The sequence below is a fragment of the Kwoniella dejecticola genome, chromosome 10, assembly GCF_000512565.2.
Source record: "Kwoniella dejecticola CBS 10117 chromosome 10, complete sequence".
NCBI lineage: Eukaryota > Fungi > Basidiomycota > Tremellomycetes > Tremellales > Cryptococcaceae > Kwoniella > Kwoniella dejecticola.
The window spans coordinates 953,213-972,948 of NC_089310.1; the positions used below are offsets into that span (position 1 = coordinate 953,213).

General features: G+C 51.7%; 8 protein-coding genes across 8 annotated transcripts; 4 read left to right on the forward strand and 4 right to left on the reverse strand.

Moving 5' to 3' along the window:
* Positions 1–117: 117 nt before the first annotated feature.
* On the reverse strand, positions 118–3,490 carry I303_107887 (uncharacterized protein; the record flags this gene model as incomplete). The annotated part of the gene is made up of 13 exons (XM_065969691.1): positions 118–422; positions 473–989; positions 1,067–1,107; positions 1,170–1,338; positions 1,389–1,522; positions 1,581–1,974; positions 2,031–2,100; positions 2,153–2,396; positions 2,487–2,853; positions 2,908–2,954; positions 3,012–3,093; positions 3,166–3,265; positions 3,327–3,490. The coding sequence occupies 13 exons, from the start codon at positions 3,488–3,490 to the stop codon at positions 118–120; spliced, it is 2,634 nt and encodes an 877-aa protein (XP_065825763.1).
* A 367-nt stretch (positions 3,491–3,857) lies between these two features.
* Positions 3,858–6,222, forward strand: I303_107888 (uncharacterized protein; the record flags this gene model as incomplete). Its single annotated transcript, XM_065969692.1, has 8 exons — positions 3,858–3,888; positions 3,945–4,138; positions 4,199–4,432; positions 4,484–4,683; positions 4,812–5,242; positions 5,300–5,722; positions 5,773–6,035; positions 6,088–6,222. The coding sequence occupies 8 exons, from the start codon at positions 3,858–3,860 to the stop codon at positions 6,220–6,222; spliced, it is 1,911 nt and encodes a 636-aa protein (XP_065825764.1).
* Positions 6,223–6,295: 73 nt separating this feature from the next.
* I303_107889 (uncharacterized protein) lies at positions 6,296–7,446 on the reverse strand (the record flags this gene model as incomplete). Its single annotated transcript, XM_018411152.1, has 2 exons — positions 6,296–6,804; positions 6,870–7,446. The coding sequence occupies 2 exons, from the start codon at positions 7,444–7,446 to the stop codon at positions 6,296–6,298; spliced, it is 1,086 nt and encodes a 361-aa protein (XP_018259820.1).
* Positions 7,447–8,399: 953 nt separating this feature from the next.
* On the forward strand, positions 8,400–11,362 carry I303_107890 (uncharacterized protein; the record flags this gene model as incomplete). Its single annotated transcript, XM_018411153.1, has 4 exons — positions 8,400–8,564; positions 8,620–9,243; positions 9,300–10,184; positions 10,235–11,362. The coding sequence occupies 4 exons, from the start codon at positions 8,400–8,402 to the stop codon at positions 11,360–11,362; spliced, it is 2,802 nt and encodes a 933-aa protein (XP_018259821.1).
* Positions 11,363–11,604: 242 nt separating this feature from the next.
* Positions 11,605–12,443, forward strand: I303_107891 (uncharacterized protein; the record flags this gene model as incomplete). Its single annotated transcript, XM_018411154.1, has 3 exons — positions 11,605–11,943; positions 11,997–12,302; positions 12,354–12,443. The coding sequence occupies 3 exons, from the start codon at positions 11,605–11,607 to the stop codon at positions 12,441–12,443; spliced, it is 735 nt and encodes a 244-aa protein (XP_018259822.1).
* A 55-nt stretch (positions 12,444–12,498) lies between these two features.
* I303_107892 (chorismate mutase) lies at positions 12,499–13,651 on the reverse strand (the record flags this gene model as incomplete). The annotated part of the gene is made up of 6 exons (XM_018411155.1): positions 12,499–12,576; positions 12,630–12,919; positions 12,974–13,254; positions 13,301–13,322; positions 13,378–13,503; positions 13,558–13,651. 6 exons carry the CDS (start codon positions 13,649–13,651, stop codon positions 12,499–12,501), a joined length of 891 nt encoding a protein of 296 aa, XP_018259823.1.
* Positions 13,652–14,001: 350 nt separating this feature from the next.
* Positions 14,002–15,933, forward strand: I303_107893 (uncharacterized protein; the record flags this gene model as incomplete). Its single annotated transcript, XM_065969693.1, has 4 exons — positions 14,002–14,243; positions 14,290–14,460; positions 14,706–15,255; positions 15,307–15,933. The coding sequence occupies 4 exons, from the start codon at positions 14,002–14,004 to the stop codon at positions 15,931–15,933; spliced, it is 1,590 nt and encodes a 529-aa protein (XP_065825765.1).
* Positions 15,934–15,986: 53 nt separating this feature from the next.
* Positions 15,987–19,426, reverse strand: I303_107894 (uncharacterized protein; the record flags this gene model as incomplete). The annotated part of the gene is made up of 9 exons (XM_065969694.1): positions 15,987–16,565; positions 16,610–16,707; positions 16,753–16,881; positions 16,959–17,132; positions 17,182–17,321; positions 17,370–17,473; positions 17,666–17,882; positions 18,038–18,870; positions 18,932–19,426. The coding sequence occupies 9 exons, from the start codon at positions 19,424–19,426 to the stop codon at positions 15,987–15,989; spliced, it is 2,769 nt and encodes a 922-aa protein (XP_065825766.1).
* Positions 19,427–19,736: the final 310 nt, after the last annotated feature.

A 19,736-nucleotide genomic window follows, 5' to 3' on the forward strand; every position in this document is an offset into this window, starting at 1 on the left:
TTTTGGCAGGTTCCGCAAGCGGGTGCTCTTGGCTTTTAGAGGCGATGCAAATCAGCACAATTGGCACCAGTACAAGCGATCTGACATGGACGACATGCCTGGAATGGAATGCATAGATCATGCCGATTCTATCAGAGACCTTAAACTTGCTTCTATCAGGTCTGCACTCTGTCCTTCAGCCCACCACATGTTCTCTGCTTGCAATCCGATCGCAGCCAGATCGTCCTGACTTTCTTCCTGAGCTTTAGACCTCCGGGCTCGTTTCTGAGGGGTTACATCCTGTCCCGCTTTTCTCTTCGTAACATATGCAAGATACTCCAACGAATGGGGCTGTTGGGTCGGTATGCTTATTGTCCCAGGAGCCAGGGGTGGCCCAGAGAACCATAATACGTTACCACGAGCATCCCGCTCGAACAGCCGAGCTGCGTCTCTCATCAGCGATGTAGCCACATACTTTGAGAAAGCCACTCACCGGTCTCAAGTGGCAAGTGCTCCTTGACAGCATGCTGGTCCAAAGCTTGGGATCCGCCCATGACCGAGGCGATGGTACGATTGGGGAAGGGATGTGGCGCGAAAGAAGCAGTCGAAGTATTCTGTTGAGGTGGAGCAGAACGCTGTGTAGGCTGTGAAGAGGGCTGAGGTATAGGTGTAGGTATGGAAAAGGTTGAAGTCCTGGAAGGACCGGGCGCAGGCGACGGTGAAGGGTTATGTGGGGGTTGAGGTATAAAGGCGGGCACGGGTGACTGTTTTATAGTAACATCGACCGGAAGAGGCGACGGCACTTCTTTCCGCGATCTTTCTCTCCGTTTGGGTTTCTCCCTTTCCCTCTCTTCCTCATCTTCCTCGTCGTCATCTCCCGCTGTGACTTTCTTTGGTTCACCAAAGAAGCCCGGACCCTGCACTCCCCTTAGGAAAGGTGAAGTGACCATGGGCACTTCGATATTGCGGGAGAAGGATATGACCGACATGAAATCGGATTGACGTAGTTCCTGCAGCAGAATCAGCGACGGTTGGAGAATTCGTGACTTACATCGGGGATGCAGCTGTTCCAATTTTTGATCCGGACCATCAGATGCTCTCGATCATTAAATCGAGAATGGCAAACGTCTAGTGTGAGCTGATCAGTAATATGTATCTGAAAGTCCGCAGCGCAAGGATTGGGGACTAACAGCTTGGCCATCCTGGAAAGTACTCTCCCGCTCGAGGTCGTCCACGGATGTATTTGACGTAGAACTGCACCGAGACCTTCTCCAATATATCTTCTACAGGATGATCACAGAAATGGCCAGTCTTGAAGACCTCCCGCTCAAAGAACATCTTATTCGGCGGGTGCACGGTCTTCGACGACTGTCAGCGAAAGCCCTGTTCTGCCTTCGGACAATGCTCACCTGCTCCGGCCTGAAATACCAGCATACCGTGACATGGTGAGTCCTGTAACCTTTAGTTGGGACAAACGTCTTGAAGATCTGCCCGATTATAGGTCTTGTAGCATCGTCAGGGTTTATGAGATGTACATAGTCGCCTGCGAGCGTCAGCGTGTTCGCGAGCGATCATAGACTCACCCATCCTGAACGCCTGACCTTTGTGCCTGGCTTCGGGCGTGAAATCTCTGTCTTTTGTGCCAACTCTGAAGGTGGTGATACCGTACCCAACTTGATCTTCTGCTGCCCCAGCTTTCAGATCCTGCGCAGTCTCGTGCATCGATCTAGCGTTTCCCGGTCCAGCTGGCAGAGATGCGAAAAGGGTAGCGGACGGTGCAGGAATCCCATTTCCAGGTAATGCCATAGGGTAAACCGCAGTAAGAGCGTTGTAAAGACGTTGTAAAACGAGGACTTTGCCATATTCGACAGAGCCTTCGTAGAAGTATCTTCGAGCCTTTTCAAACAATCTCGTCATGTCCATGTCGAAGGAGCGAAGGTTATCATAGTGATTCGCCCCGGCGAGACCTTGAATTGCACGGAATGAGACCGGGGACTGTATGGTCATATTCCATCAATCTTCAAGCCAACCCACACAAAATGCGGACTCACATTGAACGACAGGAAAGGTATATCAGCGATAGCTGGCAATATGTCCAGCACTTCTGCGAGTCGTTGGCCGCTGCAATCTGCATTAGCTGGAACGGGTGATCCTAGCAAACTTGGTGACGCACCTCTGGTCTCTATATCCCTCAATCGCACTCACTACCGCACGTATACGGTGAGGCCACATCGCTGAACCGCCAGCATTTCGTTCATGGTCCGGTGCACCTTCGCCAAACCATCCATATCCTTGTATACCACCGATCGATGAATTACCAGGTAACACAGACTGGGGTCCGGGCCATCTCGGTAGCCTCGCTTCAAGGGCGGCTACAACAGCGCGATCCTTTTCAGCCTGCATCTGACGTCCCTTTTCTGATTGTGTGGGTGAAGGAGGGGACAATTCGGATTGAGAGGCCGCAGGAGGCACAGGCACAGGGGAAGGAGTGGGAATAGCCGGAGCACGGACAGGATTAGGTGCGACAGGAGCGATGACGGAAGCGGGTGCGGGAGCCGGTGCAGGAGCGGGACCAGCAGCAGGACCAGGCGCAGATGCAGGAGCGACTGCAGGAGGCGGAACAGAGATGGGTGCAGGTGAGGCTACGGCCGTCTTCGCCTCAGGAATAGGTGGTAATTCGGGCACGGGAGTTGACGGTTTGCGGTCAGCCATCGCAGCGGTTTTGGCTTCAGGAAGAGGCGTAGCTGATTTGCTTGGAATTGAAGAGGCACCTCGTTTCTTCCTGACCGGCTTGACTGGACTGCTATGATATGGATCTGTATTGCTGAATATACCAGATTCGGCGCGCGCCTTCCATTCGGCGTGGATTTGATCCTGCGCAAGTGATGTGAGCTGCAGTAGTCGAGCAGGGTGAGATAGGAAGCATACCTCGAGCCTTTTGGCATCCGACCACAGAAGAGACTCCTCTTCGTTGTCTGTTTTATAGGGTGTAAGTGCTACGAAAGAGAGGTGGATCAGGCAAGAAGACCCACAATGCTTCGCGTTGAGGAAAACCAGATGCAGTTGTTTGAAGAATGCCTCTGGATTGGCATAAGACTGAACGCCTAGCTGAGTCTGGTTGGGATGGCCGAGGTCAGCTGTTTTGGATTTGGACTTGTCGTTGTATATGATAATGATGATCCTCACTGAGATGTTGTCCAGACACTCTGGCTCTGGGATTGCTTGATAATAATCTTCATATTCGTATTTGTCGGGCAATTCGCGGAATATGTCACTCATCCTCCGGCTATCCGTGCGTCAGAGACATTCTTGCCATTTCTCAAGCTTAGTAGGCAAACGCGACTTACTTGCCATCCTTGGCTTTGTAAACATGCTCCAGTATCTCTTTGCATGCTTGCCAATGCGATTCATTCATCCCTTTTCCTTCTATCAATCCTGGATAATTGACTGGGACGGGCAGCGCGTTGGCAGCCGCTTTCTGTCGCGATCCGCTTGCTTTTCTGGGTGGCATCGTAGCGAGTCTCGAATCCTAGACCAAGAATCGGATTTGCCAAATTGATCAAATGGTGAGATGAGCTTTGTATATCACTGTTCGCAGTACTTTGTAGCACTGTGCTTGCAGAGCGCGTTGAACAGTAAACATGGGTTCACTGCTGTGTTTGGTCACGTGACTCAATAGTTTGTAAACAGCATTACAAGTTATGCCCAGCTCGCCTTGCGTGGACATTACGATTTTACCGTAACCTGCTCTTCGACCCGTGCCTTGCAATTGGACCGATACGCTCGATATGCTCCAATGTAATGTTCGATTGCTTACCTGCCTTCTCACTTCTTGCCATCTTGATCCTCAGCCTACATCTCATCTCGTCATTCCCAAAATGCTCGACCATGTCTCCATCTCGCACCAGAGTGAGTTTTGCCCACGCGGTTTTTAGCCTTCACGTCTGACGATTTGGTGTCCCCAGATGGTCTCATTTTGTGGTCTCGTTCGTTCACACCAACTTTCGCTTCTCTCGTTCAAACGTCGGCTTCCCCAGTTAACGCACTCATAAAGGAAGCTTTCATAGAAGGAAAGGCTCGTAATGAGGAAGAAGGGTTCGAAAAAGATGGTTACAGTGTGAGGTGGACGATGGAGAATGGGCTCGGACTGGTATTTGTCGTGAGTCGAGCGGCCCTTGTATTTCCCAAATTTGGAGGCCAAACTCAGTTATCGTTATAGGTCGTCTTCCCTGCCCTTCTCCCTCTGACATATATACCAGAGCTCCTGCAACGTACCAAACAGCTCTTCGTGTCGCTTTTCCAGCCATACCTTCAATCCCTTATCGATTCGTTAGCGGCAGGCACATTAGTGCTTTCGTCAGCTTCGGCAACAGCTCTTGGTGCGTTGAAGGAGAGCATTGTAGAGAACAGATGGGAAGCTATATTTGATAGATGCTTGAAAAGCCTGGAAGGGGTGAGAGGAACTTTGCGTTGTCTCGGGTCAACGCTGACCGTGACCGTGTAGACCCGAAAACCTGCTCGAACCCCGGTCAATCTCCATAGGCAAGCGCAGCTGAATGCTGCTTCCGATGCCTCAACACCAGCATTGTCGGATACCGAAAATACCCCGGTGACTGCCGAGGAGATCGCTAAGAACGTACAGGCTCTCAAGACGAAAATGAAGGGAGGCAGAGGGAAGGGCGGCAGGGGAGGGCGGGGTGAAGGGTGAGTTTTCAGCTGTATGATGATTGCTGACAACTTCCAAGCTTATCGCCGTCACCCTCGCCATCCCGTAAAACCCCAAACAATGCGTCTGCGAAATTGATGAGGAAGTGGGGAGATTCTCAGGTCAGCGCCGACGAAATGGCCGCTTTGGATTTCTCCGCCCCTGCCGACGCCAATGCCGCTGTCGATACCGAAGGTCTAGTATCTAACGAAGCTCTGGGTGTCAGAAATGCTTCAGGCACCTATGAGGTGGCGGATTGGGACTACAAACGCTCTGTAGAGGATGATCTGCCCAGCGAAGAGGAGATACTCGCCAAACGGGTCGATGCTCTGGCTATCAAGCCTAGCGCAGAGGAGGATCTGCGGCAAAGCAGTGCTTGGAGCAATGTCTTCTCCAGGTTGACTGGGAAGAAGACACTGACTCAAGAGGACCTCAAGCCAGTGTTAGTGGAAATGGAAAGGCACCTGATGAGCAAGAACGTAGCAAAAGACATATCGGAAAAGCTTTGTGAGAGCGTTGGGGCGGCTTTGGTAGGCAAGAAGCTAGGTGGCCTGAACAGTGAGTGGAGTGTCAAAGGATCTGACGCAGCGCAGACCGCTGACATCACTCTCACAGGTGTCAAATCCGAAGTACAAAATGCATTATCGCTCTCGCTCACTCGAGTTCTGACACCCAAAACATCGACCGATATTCTATTGGAAATCCAGCGAAAACGATCCGCCTCGTCACTTGCGTCACCCGACGCTCCTCCTGATCCTTATGCTTTAACATTTGTCGGTGTCAACGGTGTGGGCAAGTCGACAAATCTTTCGAAAGTCTGCTTCTGGTTGCTTCAGAACGGTCTAAGGGTGCTCATCGCTGCCTGTGACACATTCAGAAGTGGTGCTGTGGAGCAGTTGAGGGTGCACGTCAGAAATCTAGGTGCACTCGGTTCGGAAATGGGAATGGAGGAGGAAAGTGGGAACAAAAAGATAGAGTTATTTGAACGAGGGTATGGGAAAGATGCGGCTGGCATTGCCAAAGATGCTATTGCGTATGGTAAGTCGAGAAGTGGACCTCACGATGATGGCTGACAATCGTCCCTTCAGCAAAAGAGAACAAGTTCGACGTAGTACTGATCGACACAGCCGGTCGAATGCAAGACAACGAGCCTCTCATGCGAGCCTTGGCCAAATTGGTATCCGTCAATAACCCCGATAAGATCATCTTCGTCGGTGAAGCCCTGGTGGGCAATGAGGCGGTTGACCAATTGAGCAAGTTTGATCGATCTTTGAAGGATTTCTCGAGTGCCGGGGGTTTGCAGAAGAAGCGGGGCATTGACGGGATTATCCTGACTAAATTCGATACTATCGTGAGTCCAACTTATCTGGCGATTTGAGCGTCGCTAATGGTTCGCGACACAGGACGACAAAGTTGGAGCGGCCTTGTCAATGACCTACGTCACTGGACAGCCAATCCTTTTTGTGGGGTGTGGGCAGACTTACACGGATCTGAGGCAATTGAAGGTGAACCATATAGTACAAGCATTGTTGTCATAATCTACAAGAACATGTATAATGTATATATCGAATTGTACAAAGGACTCGTGACACAAGCATGGACTACAGAGTTTCAAGCATCTTCCTGTTGCGACTGTTCCAGATCCGCCGTGAGGGTCTCTATCAACTCCATCATCAACCTGACCGCCTCCAGATCCCCCTCGCCGGCTCTCTTTACTCCGTTCCAAGCCTCTCTGACTTCCTCGCTCTGCTGTTTCCTTTCCATAAGCTTGTTCTGCACGTTCTCCGGAGTGGAGGTGTCGGAAGCCCGGGGACCGACATGAGCGGCGTATCTGAAACCTTTGCCAGCTGTGGGTCGAAGGGCAAAGCGACTGGTCGCAAAGCCGAAGTCAAGCGGATCCATTGACGATGCATCCTGCGTATCATCCTCGGCAGAGAAGCTGAGCTCGAGGTCCTTGAGTTGCTCGTCGGCACTGGGCGTCCAAGGCATCGAAGCGAGTCGTGGAAGAGCGGGAGTACGAGCGGGCGCTGGTCCAGCTGGAGATCGTCTGCTCAGCTGCGATGGGGCTTGAGACGAAGGCGTGACGGGGATTCGGGAGGGTCGAGAAGGAGTGCCCAAGCCTGAAGTAGGGAGGAAACATCAGCGGAAGGTTCAGCTAGCGACTGAAAGAGCGTGATGGACATACCGTGCACCCCCCTTTTCGTCACAGGTTCTTTCTTACGAATATTGGAGATGGGCACAAGTGTGGATTTATCCTTCTGGCCTTCCACTTGAAATACGTTTTCCTGGCCGTTCTCGTTGTGAATTTGACTTTGATCGATACCTCTCGAATGGGTGCTCGCATTTCGTTGTATATCATTTACGGCTAGTGAATATCCTTTGGCAGTGCTTGTTGCGGAAGTGGAGCGAGAGGAGGCCGTGGACGAGATAGTCCGTTTGGGTTGTAATGTATTCGAAGATTGAATGGTCGAAGGTAGCTTCTTCGTTAAGCTCAGCGTGGACCGACTCGGTAAAAGCCTTTTGGCAGGAGACGTCACAGCAATGGCGGAGATCGATTTGACGGGGTGAATGGACGGCTTCTCGCATTCATTCCGGTTGATTTGTCGGTTGGAGCGAAGGGGGATAGAGGGTTTTCGAGAGACTGTATTTTGTCGGCTCGGTCGGACAGGAGCGGGAAGTCTTGATGTCACGAGCGGGACTGTAGGTTGACGCATAGCGGGGTTGGAGGCTGCCCGAGGAAGTCTACTTTGATTGGTGTTCATCTTGATCCAAATCGACCGTGTGAGCGACCAGGATTGCGGTATAATGGTATTAGTAGACCTGGTATACGAACATTGATGATGGATCAGTTTGTTCAGGTTGTTTCGATTGCTTGGGGCACTTGGACGGCATGTTTCAGGAATTTGGAGTGTAGATTATCGTTCAACGATGTAGAGGATCACGGTCGCCCCCAGCGATGAGACTACTGTCTCTATGCCAGGTCGTAAAGCAGCGCACACGGGCCTCGGAAGAAGTAATCGTTCTTTGATCAGAGTGCGAAGTTCATTTGAGCTAGCTGAGAACAGTATGAGCAGATGTCGCTTTTCATGTATGGTCATCGATACCTTCACCAAGAGGTCGCCCCGTTGCAGCCCTGGCTAATGGCATTATAAGTGCACGGTATGAAGCTAGCGACGGAGAATTTCGTTCGCTGACATCTTTCTTGCACCGATTGGTTATTGAGCATGCAACTGGGATTGACAAGCTGAGTTGTACGCTGTTGCAGTCCATGATCATGTATCACTGTATGTATGACTGTATGTATGTGTCTTGGCGAAATGATGGGGAAGGCAGAAAATAGCCAAATGGTTGAAAACCACCTTGGTACCCCGCGATTCCTTCCTTTGCCTCTTGTTTTTCCACCCTTCTGCTTACAACTTCTCACGCTTACTCTGACCGAGCTCAGCTGCAATTCTCGCTTCCTCATTCTTCATTACTCTATACCAGAATCAAGCATACGCACACTCGTCATCCTCATTGCCGCATACTCACATCAACACGATACAGCTTGCGAGAACACAGCTTTCCTCAATAGCACCCATCATAAAAACCGGTTCTTTCTCATTGATCGGATAATCTTGCGCTTCAACGTTCGATGTTTCTCGTATAAATCAACCTCTCTCTTGATTCGTAGAATCTTTAACGACTGAAACGGCCTCTGCAACGAATCCATACGATGGGAGCTTCTTCGTTCCCACCCCACCTCCTCTCCCTTCTGTCTTCTCCTGCTACAGGTACTGACTCCGCTACGGATGCCCTCGAGGAGTGGATACTGCATAGGAGGGCCAAAGGCGACACACTGTTCGACGTCTCAGTAGGGCTAGCTGAACTGGAGGATCGAGTGAGTGAACAAACGTCCCGGTCGTCATGAAAACGAGCTAAGATGTCCAAAAAAGACACCCCCTCATTTGACAGCTGCTTTCGACCGCGCTCGTTATGTGACCAACGTACCACAACCGTCGGACTTGACTCCGCCGATGGGGCCATTCCCACTAGCGAGGTCAGCATCATCTGCTACCGTCCTGCACCACCTGCTATCTCAGCCACCGCCATCGCTTGAACACTCGCGTGAGGTCATACTAGAGTTTGTCCTCGCTCGTGAGATGAAGCTCAGGGAGAAGAAACCGGGAAAGGGCGGGAAAGGCACTTTGGGTAGAGATGGGTTCGAAGACATAGGAAAACGTCTGGGAGAGATCGAAGCAGGTCTTCGAGGAGAGTCGTCAAGCGGTTTCAGCCCGAAAGGTCATGCCTCTTCCCTTTCCAGTTCGTCGAGAGAAGCGTATCCTACTCCTAGCTCAGATCGCGACCTGTCACTCGATGAGAACCAACAAATCGGTCTTACTCTTCTCCTTTCCCTCCGAATGTCCTTGTCATATTTCACACTGCAGGAACTTGCAGGTCAACTGTTGCTACTCGCGCTAGGGGACGCGGAAAGAACTCTCGTTCAGCATATCCGCCGCCGGATACCGGGTGAAGGAAGATGGGGAGTCGGTAAAGAGCTGGAATTTGTTGAAAGTCTAGTGAGTCTATCAATGGTCCTCTGCTTGAGCTTGGTGCTCATGTCAATGTCTGCTAGACCCTGCCTCGCCGGCCAGCTCTCCGACCAGCATTTCGCTCAGCGAAAGCGCGGACTCAGCTTCCTGGTAAACCCCTGTACCCAATCCAGCTGCCAGCTCCTTCAAAGTCCTCCGTCATCAAGCTCATCCAATCCTTAGCGAAAGAAGTTGAATCTGGAGGCCCAATGGCAGCAGCTGGATACATGAATTCATACTTCCCAGCAAATTTCACCATCTCCAGTCCCGCAGCCTATTCTCCGTCCGCCGAGCGAAGTCACTTCATGTCGAAAAAGGCCACAGCGAGCCCCACTACAAACCCAGCGTATCTCAGCGGCAGTCCCCAAACGCCGATCTCTTCTTTACCTCCCGCTCTGAGCACACCGAGCTCGAAGACTCCTCAACCAGATTCAGACATCTTGGCAAATTACACGATGGAGCTGGTTTCCGAGTTCATCACGCGAGAGAAGAGAGAACATATCCTGAAGAGCAAGTGGGCAAAGTCAGGTCGAGATCAGTTGGGGAAGGAAATCGGAGATGTAGAGTCGTCTCTCTGCATGGCTTCGAAGAACACTCCATCGTCATTGGCTCCTACCCTCATACCAATCTTCCTCCTCCTGCGCCGCACGTTTGCTTTGCCGCGATCACCCCTGCCGCCCGCGATTACCGAGCCATATCTTGACATTCTTCCAGCTCCTCCTGATCCGGACAACGTGCCGTTTAGAGAACCAACCGTCCAGACAACTACTGCTTCCTTGTATGTCAATCCACGGTTAGACGATGCAGCAGCGGCTGTCGTGCTCGAAGAGTTAATCGAATATGAGAGGGAAACGGCCGAAGCTTCTGGCAGTTCGAGGGAGGACACCGTAAGCTGGTTGGTCAACCTTGTGGACAGCGTACAGAAAAGAGTAAGTGCGATCAGAGCAATCACTTCGCCTATCGCTGATGGCTGTCTCAGTTCCCCGATGGCTCGTATGAGAACGTATTTTCGTCGATAAAGCAGCAGATTGCGCGACCGCCTCAGATATCTCCGATAGCTGTGCAGTCCATATCTTTCGTCAAACAACCCTCCGTACATCGCCGAGCCAAATCAAACGCGGCTACACCAGTATCAGAGACCGGTAGTCCGCCCCACCTCACGACCCCTCAAAGTATCGCATCCCGTCAACAGCACTCGCGCTCATTCAGCATGCCGGATCGTAGAAGCACTTATGACGAGTCGGACAGTAGCGACAGCGATTCCGATGAACCCCCTTCCCAAGCTCAGATCCAGCAGAACCGTCCAGCTGTAATCACCTCCATGAAGCAGCTGCCGCCCCTGCAAATGCTTAGTCCCATGGACATGGAGGAGAAAAGATCCAGTGCGGGGACGTCTGGCGGAGGCTGGTGGGATATAGTGTCCGCGATGGACAATGACAACCCAGCGCCGTGGCAGGACGCCCGGCCCATTCCAATCAGGCAAAGAACGTCAAGCGGAGCGGCCAGTCTGGACCTACCGTTGCCGCCTGGAGCCGAGGCCGCTCAAGTGCTTGATTTCAGCACTCCAATGTTGACCGATATGGACAGGCTAGATCTCAGTCCACCTACGCCGCCTCGACAAATGGCCGCGCGTCATTCGCCCAGCTCATCGTCTCCGGGACAGCGTTCGAAGACTGTGGAGCTTGCGAAAACCGGTTTGGCGTACTCGCCAAGTCGCACAAATGGGCCGAGCACCGCAGGGCCGAGTGGGCTGGGTACATACTTTCCCGAAGAGAGGCTTCCTCCTCCCCCCCTCCGCTTTGATGTCCCAATGGCTTCCTCACCTAATCGATCTGTGGGCGGGGCTTCCACTCCCTTGCAAAACAGTCCAAATCAAACCATGACACCTTCCTCCGCAACCTCATCCGCACCTCCACCTCGCTCCAAGCTAGGGGTGATAGGTCGATCCATGTCGTTGATGCACAAGAAAGAGAAGGAAAAGGAGAAAGCGAGAGATAAGGAGAATGAGAAATCAGGGGGTAAGAAATCAAAAGTTCAAAACGATCCTGGTAAATGGGATCGAAGCATGGTTGCGAATATTATGGGTGCACCAGCAGATAAGAAGTAATCGTCTGAGGATGTTGATCTCGTTGTATATCTCTATCTTGCATGAATGGATGAATTGTGTTGATTAAGCCTGATCTTGTTAACGGGTGATGACCGGTGGGCATTTGATGACTTGAGCGCGCTCGGGTATGACGTTGCCCCATGTTTCGGTGACCGTTACGGTGATCCGGGGATGTTAAACATATATATATATACACAAGCAGTCGTCGAGTCCGTCATCCATTTTCCCACAGCACTTTCAACATGTCGCTGAATGCCCCGTACCCATACCCAGTCACCAACTCTGACTTGATCAAAGCTCATTCCCTCATCAAGCATTTTGAGGGGGGTTATTTCGCTCAAACCGTGCTTCTCGACTCTGCTTTGCCCGTGACTCCAACAACAGCTCATCCGCATGTCCCCCTATCCGCCGCTCTCGAAGGACGAGTGCAATCAGCTTCCGGGGATGCTGTCGAACTGCTCACTCCTGCAGCCGAGAACCAACCTGTAGAAGGTGTCCAAAAACGGACCGATGCGACTCAAATCTACTACCTCCTGACACCCGAATCATACAGAGGTCGAATGCATATGAACCTCCACTCGGTCAGTCTCGGGCGTCCACTCACGAGCGCTGCAAGTACTGACGCATTAAGCAGACATTTCACCTGCACCATTCTGGCCGAGCGCTATACACTCTAATCAAACCCCCGCAAACTCCAGGAGAGATACCCACTATCCACCGAGTCATTCTCGGCCCCAATGCATCTCAAGGCGAAGTCTTGCAACTCTTCGTTCCTGGTGGATGGTGGAAGGCGAGTGAGATCCCAGACGAAGATCTCCTTCTTCTGGACGCACCGGGCGCGAAAGAAGCCAATTTGCACAAGAACATCGGCTGTTTAATCAGTGAAGTCGTAGTACCGGGATGGAACCCTGATCAACATCAATTCATCGATGAGGACAAGGTGAGTGACTGTATTTCTTCTCAAAGATCCGTCCACTGACGCCGACTTCAGCTCAAAGCGATGTGGTCAGGCAAAGATGGGTGGGAGCAGTATAGCAAATACATCAAGGCTCCTGAGGGCTTGGAGTATCCAGACAAGTAGCTGTCTAATGCATATATCTGTATGATGTATTCTACCTAGCGTATCATCATAGCGTCTATTCCTTCCTGCCTTTCATCCATTCATCTATCTGGGATTGTGGCACGCCGTCGAGACGGTGAAGCAGATAGTCAACCTGAGACGGCGTCAGCTGAAATACTTCGTCTCTCATTGAACTTGTGCACTGACCTCGACATCCTTTGTGAGCGGGATGACCCAATCCTTGTACATGCTGACAATCGTAGCGAGATCAATTTTGCCCCTTGCTGCCATTTCTTCGTCGGCCACCTCAACGACTTTACCGTCTGCATCCATCTCCCCTCCGTACACTCGAGCTTTGTTGGCAAGCCGTATGAGCAGTTTCGCCTCTACGGCGGGTTTCGTAATGAGCCCGGCCAACTTGTCCGGGTTGGGATCCAGAATATGTGGTATGAAATCATGCGGAGCTAACAAAAACTTGCTTTCGGATACGAACATACCTGAGGATGTGGTTGTTAGCGAGACTGAAACATTTCCCTGGGAACGTAACTCACCAAAGTGAATACGCCTACTCAGAGCCTGAAGAACTTCCACATCCCGCGTAGCTGCACTCCCATAATTCCCGTCATCCTCAAGTACTGCTTTGCCTTTGGCTATCTTCGTTGCGGAAGTGATTCCGGGGACAATTTGCTGGATGTAGAACTCAAGGATACGGTGATTGACGTTGACCGAGGGATGCTTTGCGGCCGGTTGGTGCAACAAGCTTGGGAGGGATTGAGGTTTTATTATGGGTTGTGGTAATTGCTCCAATGGCGTGAAGGCGTGTTCGTCGGGACTACGAGTTGGTCAGTTGTGATCAGAACATGGCCAGTTGTGCTCACCTAGTGTACCGGCGAGCTTTAGCTGTATTGAGACTCAAGGGTCAGCCCTGCATTCGCGCATGCGATCGGCCACTCACCATGAAATGACTCAATCTCGAACAAGAACCATTCAAGCCAGCTGCCAGAGAAGTTCAGCTCATCTTTGAACGCTCCGGCCAGATAGATCTTTTCGTTATAAGCAAATTGGGCTCTTTCGATTAGGACTACGCGACACTCCAGTCAGCGAGCTGTGAAAAGACTGTTCAGAGCCAGCTCACGGAAGATAATTGTATCCTCTAAACGTATCAGTTGATTCCGGATGTGGTCCAATGACAGCAGCTCTGACACGTCAGCGCCGGACGTGAAGTTCATGGCGAGCTCGGAGATCGGGACGATGTTGATTATCACAGAGTTGATATCTGAGAGGAGGATATGACTGGCATATATATATGTATGTTGAAGAATGGATGGGTGGGTGGATGAGTTGGATACTCATGACGTTAAATGGGGGTTGGCGGGGATGGGAGGCCACGTGATCAACGCTTGATAACATACCTGGTCAACCTTGAATCCTTATTCCTCTTCATCTTCCTATCATCATACCATTCTCCATCAACACCCTAACTCATCATGGCTCCTCGTACGTACCTCTGGGCTTCCACTCGCATGCTACCGCTGATAGCTCATTAATAGACCCTTCCATCTCTCCTTCGTTTGATTCCATGTCCCCAAAACCTCCTGTTCCGGACCCGAATCTCAATCCATTCTCCCCGCTGTCCCCTGATCTTCCTGGGAAGACCATGCGCATACGGGATGCAGATGAGGAAGTGAACCGGCTGCTGGGACTTGATACCGTCCAAAAGCGACTAGTAATATACACCCGCCATCAATTGCTCCAAACAAGCAAGGGGTCTAACCGGCACAATCCACCGGCCGGGATGGAGCCTCTCGAGAACTGGTATGGGTAAGTGCAAGCGACTTTCTAGACTATGTATGCTAATATCTGGTAGACCACCGGCCAAATCCAATAACGTACATGTGGAAGATCCAGCGATAGCATCCATCGGCTCACCAGGAGGTTCGACTCGACGAGGTGGTGGTTTTGGTGAAGGTTTTGGATATGGTGGTGGTATAGGCAGTAGCAATAGGGGTCTTGGCGGTAGAGGAGGCAGGAATATAGGGTGAGTGAGTGATGTACATCAGGGCTGATCCTCAGGCTTCGTCGACAACCGGAATCTGCGTTGGACGTCAACGGTTTGCCGATTGACACCCGAGGTTACGGCGGTCAGATGGGAAGGTTCTCGGTCAAAAATCCTCTCAACACTACAATGAGGCTTGGTGGGGAAGAGGTGAGTCAAAACAAGTCGCGAGCTCGGCTGATCTGTCAGCCCAAAAAAGATCGACGCCGCGAAGATGAATGGCGCAGATCGGACAGAGACCATGGTAGAATGCCTCGAGACCCTGCTAGACGCCCAAACTTTCCGCGCGAGGAGGATACTGCTGAACCCGCTTGGATGGACGACGTTGCGCCAAATGATCCAGCTATCGTTGACAACTCAGATCCGTTGGTGCAGTTTATTCCTGGCGAAGACATGATCGCCGCACACAAACGGGCAATGAGGGCCAGGGACGTGGGGACCGATTGGAGGGGGGATGGTGGGAATCTTCCTGCATTCTTCGGTGCCGATCCTGCTATCGCTTCTTCTTCGGTGCCATCGCAGCCACCGATTCCAGGACTCAAGTCGAAATCCTTCAACGCGGCGAATTATCTGAAACAAACCGAGGACGTATCAGACGAAGAACAATCTGTAACGCATCAAGTCCCACCTGCATCAAATGCTTCGGCTTTCTCGAGTCGCTTTCAGAAATTCTTCAGTCCTCCTAATGAACAAGCATCTGTTGTAGCAGATATCAAGCCGGCGGAAGAATTGAAAGACGATCGTACGGCCAAGCTCATGGGAATGCTCAGTTCGAAGGCGAGTCGCTTTGCGTGCCCGTTTCATCCTCATACTGACGGCGATTTCTAGCCCGCGCCATCTTCTGAACAAGTCTACACGCCTTCGCCAAGCGAACAATACCGACATCTGTCGTCGCCGCTGGGCGCTTCAGATGGGCCGCCAGCTCATCACCTCCCTTCTCCTCATTATCATAGTCCATCTCATAGCCCGCCGCCAGCCCCTCACGCAAACGCACTTTTACAGCAATTGTACGGCAATACCCAAGAACGACAACAGCAGCACTCTCCTGACCCCTTACAACTTCTCAACCAAGCTCAGAGGCAAGGATTCCCACAAAGACCCGCCGCGCATATGTCAATGCCTCCTCAATTCGCTCGTTCGCCCACACACATGTACGGCCAAGATGAGCTCAACTCCGTCGACACGTACCACACAACCTCGCTCAACAGACAGCAACATCCGCATCCCTTCCCCAACGGGCCACCTCAGCCCAGCTTCTTGCCCCCACCGCCTCCACCGCCTTTCTTTCCACAGGGCCATCCCAGACCACCACCTCCCGGCATGCCAGGATACCTAGTGCCAAACTTCCCTCCAGCCGGTCAACAAGGCGCACCACCCCGACCGTATCCTCCTCTCGGCCCTGCTCAACAGGATATGCTTGCGACGCTGTTTGCGGGATTAGGACCCAGAAACTGAGCTTTCATTCGAGTAGTATAACGTGTACATATATCCATTTGTGAGCATGCAGATCAGCCTTGACCCAAGTACCTTGCTCTACTCCACGATCTCCAGAGTTCTGCCCATAATTCCTTTTCGCCTTCTCCCCCAGGACCTTCTCCTAATCCAAAGGGCGTCCCAAGACCCTCACCCTCTCGGCCATGCGCATGAACTCTTCCTCCAGCCGTTGCCAAATTACACAAGCCAAATAATCCAGGTTCCAGATCCCGTCGGACCTGGGGTGCGAATCCTGACTGCGAGTCAGCTGCCGCACGTGTATACGCGACGAGGATAGCTGGTGCGTGTTTTGCAAGCGGACTGATCTCATGACCTTTGGGCCGCATTTGAGTCAATATTACCAATAGCCTTGACAATGGCTGGGCATCCGTCGAACTCGGAGCCGTAAGGTCCCGGCGCATCTGTAAACCAATAAACATCAAAGCTATGACGTCGACGAGGTCGGGCAGATTGGCGAGGATCAGATCTGGCCGTCGTCGACTCAATGACGATAGAAGGTTGATTGAAGGGCTCAAGACATGCTTTGAAGCGACAAGAGCGTGAGTGGTAAGACCGAGAATTTGAACGATGTCGTCGTGATGCAAGATCGAAGCCTGCCTGATGTCAACGGTGAACTCGGACTTCCCGGAAGACTCACTTTTTCCTCCACAATCCTCTCCAAAAAGTCGATGATAGCTATGTCGTCTGATGTGGCAGCAAGAGCAGTTCGTACGGCTCGCTGTAAAATTTCTACATCTGTGCCAGCGTCAACCTTATGCCTTCGCTGCTTTGAAAACTCACTGTTGCATCGGCCGCACATCACGGTTAGGAGGCGAAGGTGCGCTGGACTAGGTGAAGTTGCACAACACAATGAAATCGCTTGATCAATAGATCCCTCGAGAACCTCATGCAAAGTCGAGTCGAGCTCCACTGCATGTGTATCCAGTTCGAGGTAAGCGAGTCACCGCGCAGCCGTCCAGAGATGGGAAACACGATTCGAGACTCACGATCTGTGTATCGAGAATACATGACAAGAGCAGTAGCGATGACATGCGAGGCGTCGACGGATTCAGCAGCAATCGTTTCGAGCACTGTTCGAGCGAAAGCTGAACGATCACCGGGGAAGGCACCACTGAAAAAAGCTTTGCATATAGATTGTCTGAGTGGCTGAATTTCTTGAGCTGTGTGGAATCAGCACGGCTCACCTTGATTCGGTATGGGTTCACTCACCAGGTACACCCAGCCATCGTTTGGCTTGTAATAGTAGGTTGCGACTGCGCAAAGCTTTCACATCGAAAGCATCGGTTTGTTTCGCTTCATCGCCAGCTGCCGTAGACAAGTCCACTAGCTCCTCATGTAACGAGGCGAAACTGTTAAAAAAGTCAGCTCGTATCCGAACAACGGTCAGACAGGCTTACCTTTCAGGTCGCTTAGCGATGATTACGGCGAAAAATTCTGCAATCAAGTGTGTGTCACCGATAGCGGCTAGCTCGCCGATGATGGTGGAGAAAGTTTTGCCGTTCTGGTCGGGTGCGAGCGCCAGAAATCTACGGAATCAGCAAGCTTCGTATGCAAGAAGACTGACCTCATGACTTTGGAGAAGAGGTCTATCACTGTGCCATCATCGCTCGTAGCAGCGATGACGAGCTGTCGCAACAGCTGCATATTGCGGGACTGCATGGTCAGCATACGTGGAAGCTGTCATTGAGCTCACCATTAAGCCTATCGTGTCTGCCTCTGATGCTGTACGATTCAGCCAACCTGCTGCAACGGAGACGTCTCGGGTCTTCCCAATCATGTCAAGCTTGATCTTTTTGTCGAGGTAAGCCGGAGGACAGATGTTGAGCAGAGGGTACTCGGGAGATCCCTTATTGACGAAAGCTTGCACAGCACCTAAGCGTAAGCGAATATTTCGTTTCGATAATACGCACCTTTGAGGTGAGCCAATTCCCAAACCGGCGAGATGGACAAGAATGCCGGATCGTCATCACACTTTCGACATATCAAGTCTGCGAGTTTCTGTAACTGGATGGATGTTGCAGAGATACTGCTATTGTCAGCGCCATCGGGTTGCGTGTCTACTCACTCGATCAAAGGCAGACCTTGCTCCAACGTTACCTGCCAAACGGCCGTAGAAGCGTTCACCAATCCATTCAATAGCCAGTCGATCGTGTCAGGCGACAATCGTCCGTTGAGAATCCCACGATGCAAGGTGAAACGAATCTGATCATCAGCGACGATCTCTTTCATAGGATCACTTACCTCCTCCAGGGTCAGCTCTTGCGAGCTCGAATAGAAAGAAGCAACCTCGACCGCTGGGAAGCGGCGCGCTAAGAGCCTCTCCATGGCTTGGACAGTCCTCAATCGGCCGGCCTCAATCACTGCTGCGGACCAGGATATAGAATTCTCAGCAGGGGGAGATGGCCATTCTTGCACTAGAGATAGTAATTTGGCGATTGCGTCATGCGGTGGATCCGTATCAAAAGCCGTGCCAGCTGCAGCGGCTAGACAGAATTGAAGTAGTCGAGTCGTGGTGCCAACGAGAGCTGCTGAGTGGCTCGCGTGAGGTGTTGGACGTTTCCGTTTTTTCTGGTCCACTACAGAAGGTACTAACTTTGAGGAAAGAAGGTTCACGAAAGAAGTGCAGACGTGGTCCCAGGCGGTGCTTCTCGCTTTCCCTATATTGGAAGATCGGAGAGATTGTATCGCGTTTCGCCGAACATTGTCATCGGACAGGGGTCCAGCAGTGATTACGTTGTATAGGGAAATGATCGTGTCTTCCGCTATGCTGTCCAAATAAAGACCGTTCAGAGACTGGAGCAGGAGATCGAAGAAAGACGGGAGCGTATGAGTGAGTTGATGATATCGTATCAAGGAGCATAGAAGAGCTGAAGCGATAGTGCGCAGGTCTGGCGGACACTGAACAAATCAGCGAAAATTCGACGTGCATTTGACTTACCGCTAGACACCAACGAATCACACTGGTACCGATTTGCGTTTGATCGTGATCGAGATTTTCGAGGGTCGAAAAGATCTCTAACAGAGGACCCACAAGTGCAGAATCGCCGGAACATAGGCTTTGTTCTGCCAGCAAGGCTTCTGCACGAATCATTTGACCCCAAGCTGATTCTCGCTCCATGTATCCTCCCCATAATTGGACTGTCTTCCAAAGGGCGAGTCTGGCATGGCAGAGTGTAGGCGATCTTTTTTCTTCATACAGTCTAGCGAGGATCTGGCTGAGGACGAGGCGCACGGCCTCACGTTCCTTTGAAGCCACGAATACATCGTGTGGGATTTTGCTGCTAGACGCTTGCGTGAAGATGGGGTACCGATGTTGATGCAGGATCTGGACGAGTGAAGCAAACAGCGCGGGGAGGACTAGAAGACTGCCGGGAGTTGACAATTGGGATAGTATAGGTTGCATTGTGTCTCTGGATGGAGGCAGTAGGGTATGTTGAAACAGAAGAGCGGCCATGATACGGTTGAGATCAGGACGGAGTTGAGGATGCGCTTCATAGGATGCACAATGAGCGGGAAATGCGGATGCCACGTTTTGCACAAGCTTTCTGTCAGCAGTGTCCTCGAGTCTTTGAAACCTACCTTTTTCCCGTTAGTGGCCGAACTAAGGTTCTCAGCTATGCCCACACGAAGGAGAACAATGAGAGGTTGAAGATCTGGCGTCTTGGGTATTTTAGGCAGGACTTTGAGCACGGTGGCCCAGGTGTCCACCCAAGCGTCTACCTTGTGACTCGGCACTTCGGCGGGAAACAGCAATTGCATGGACC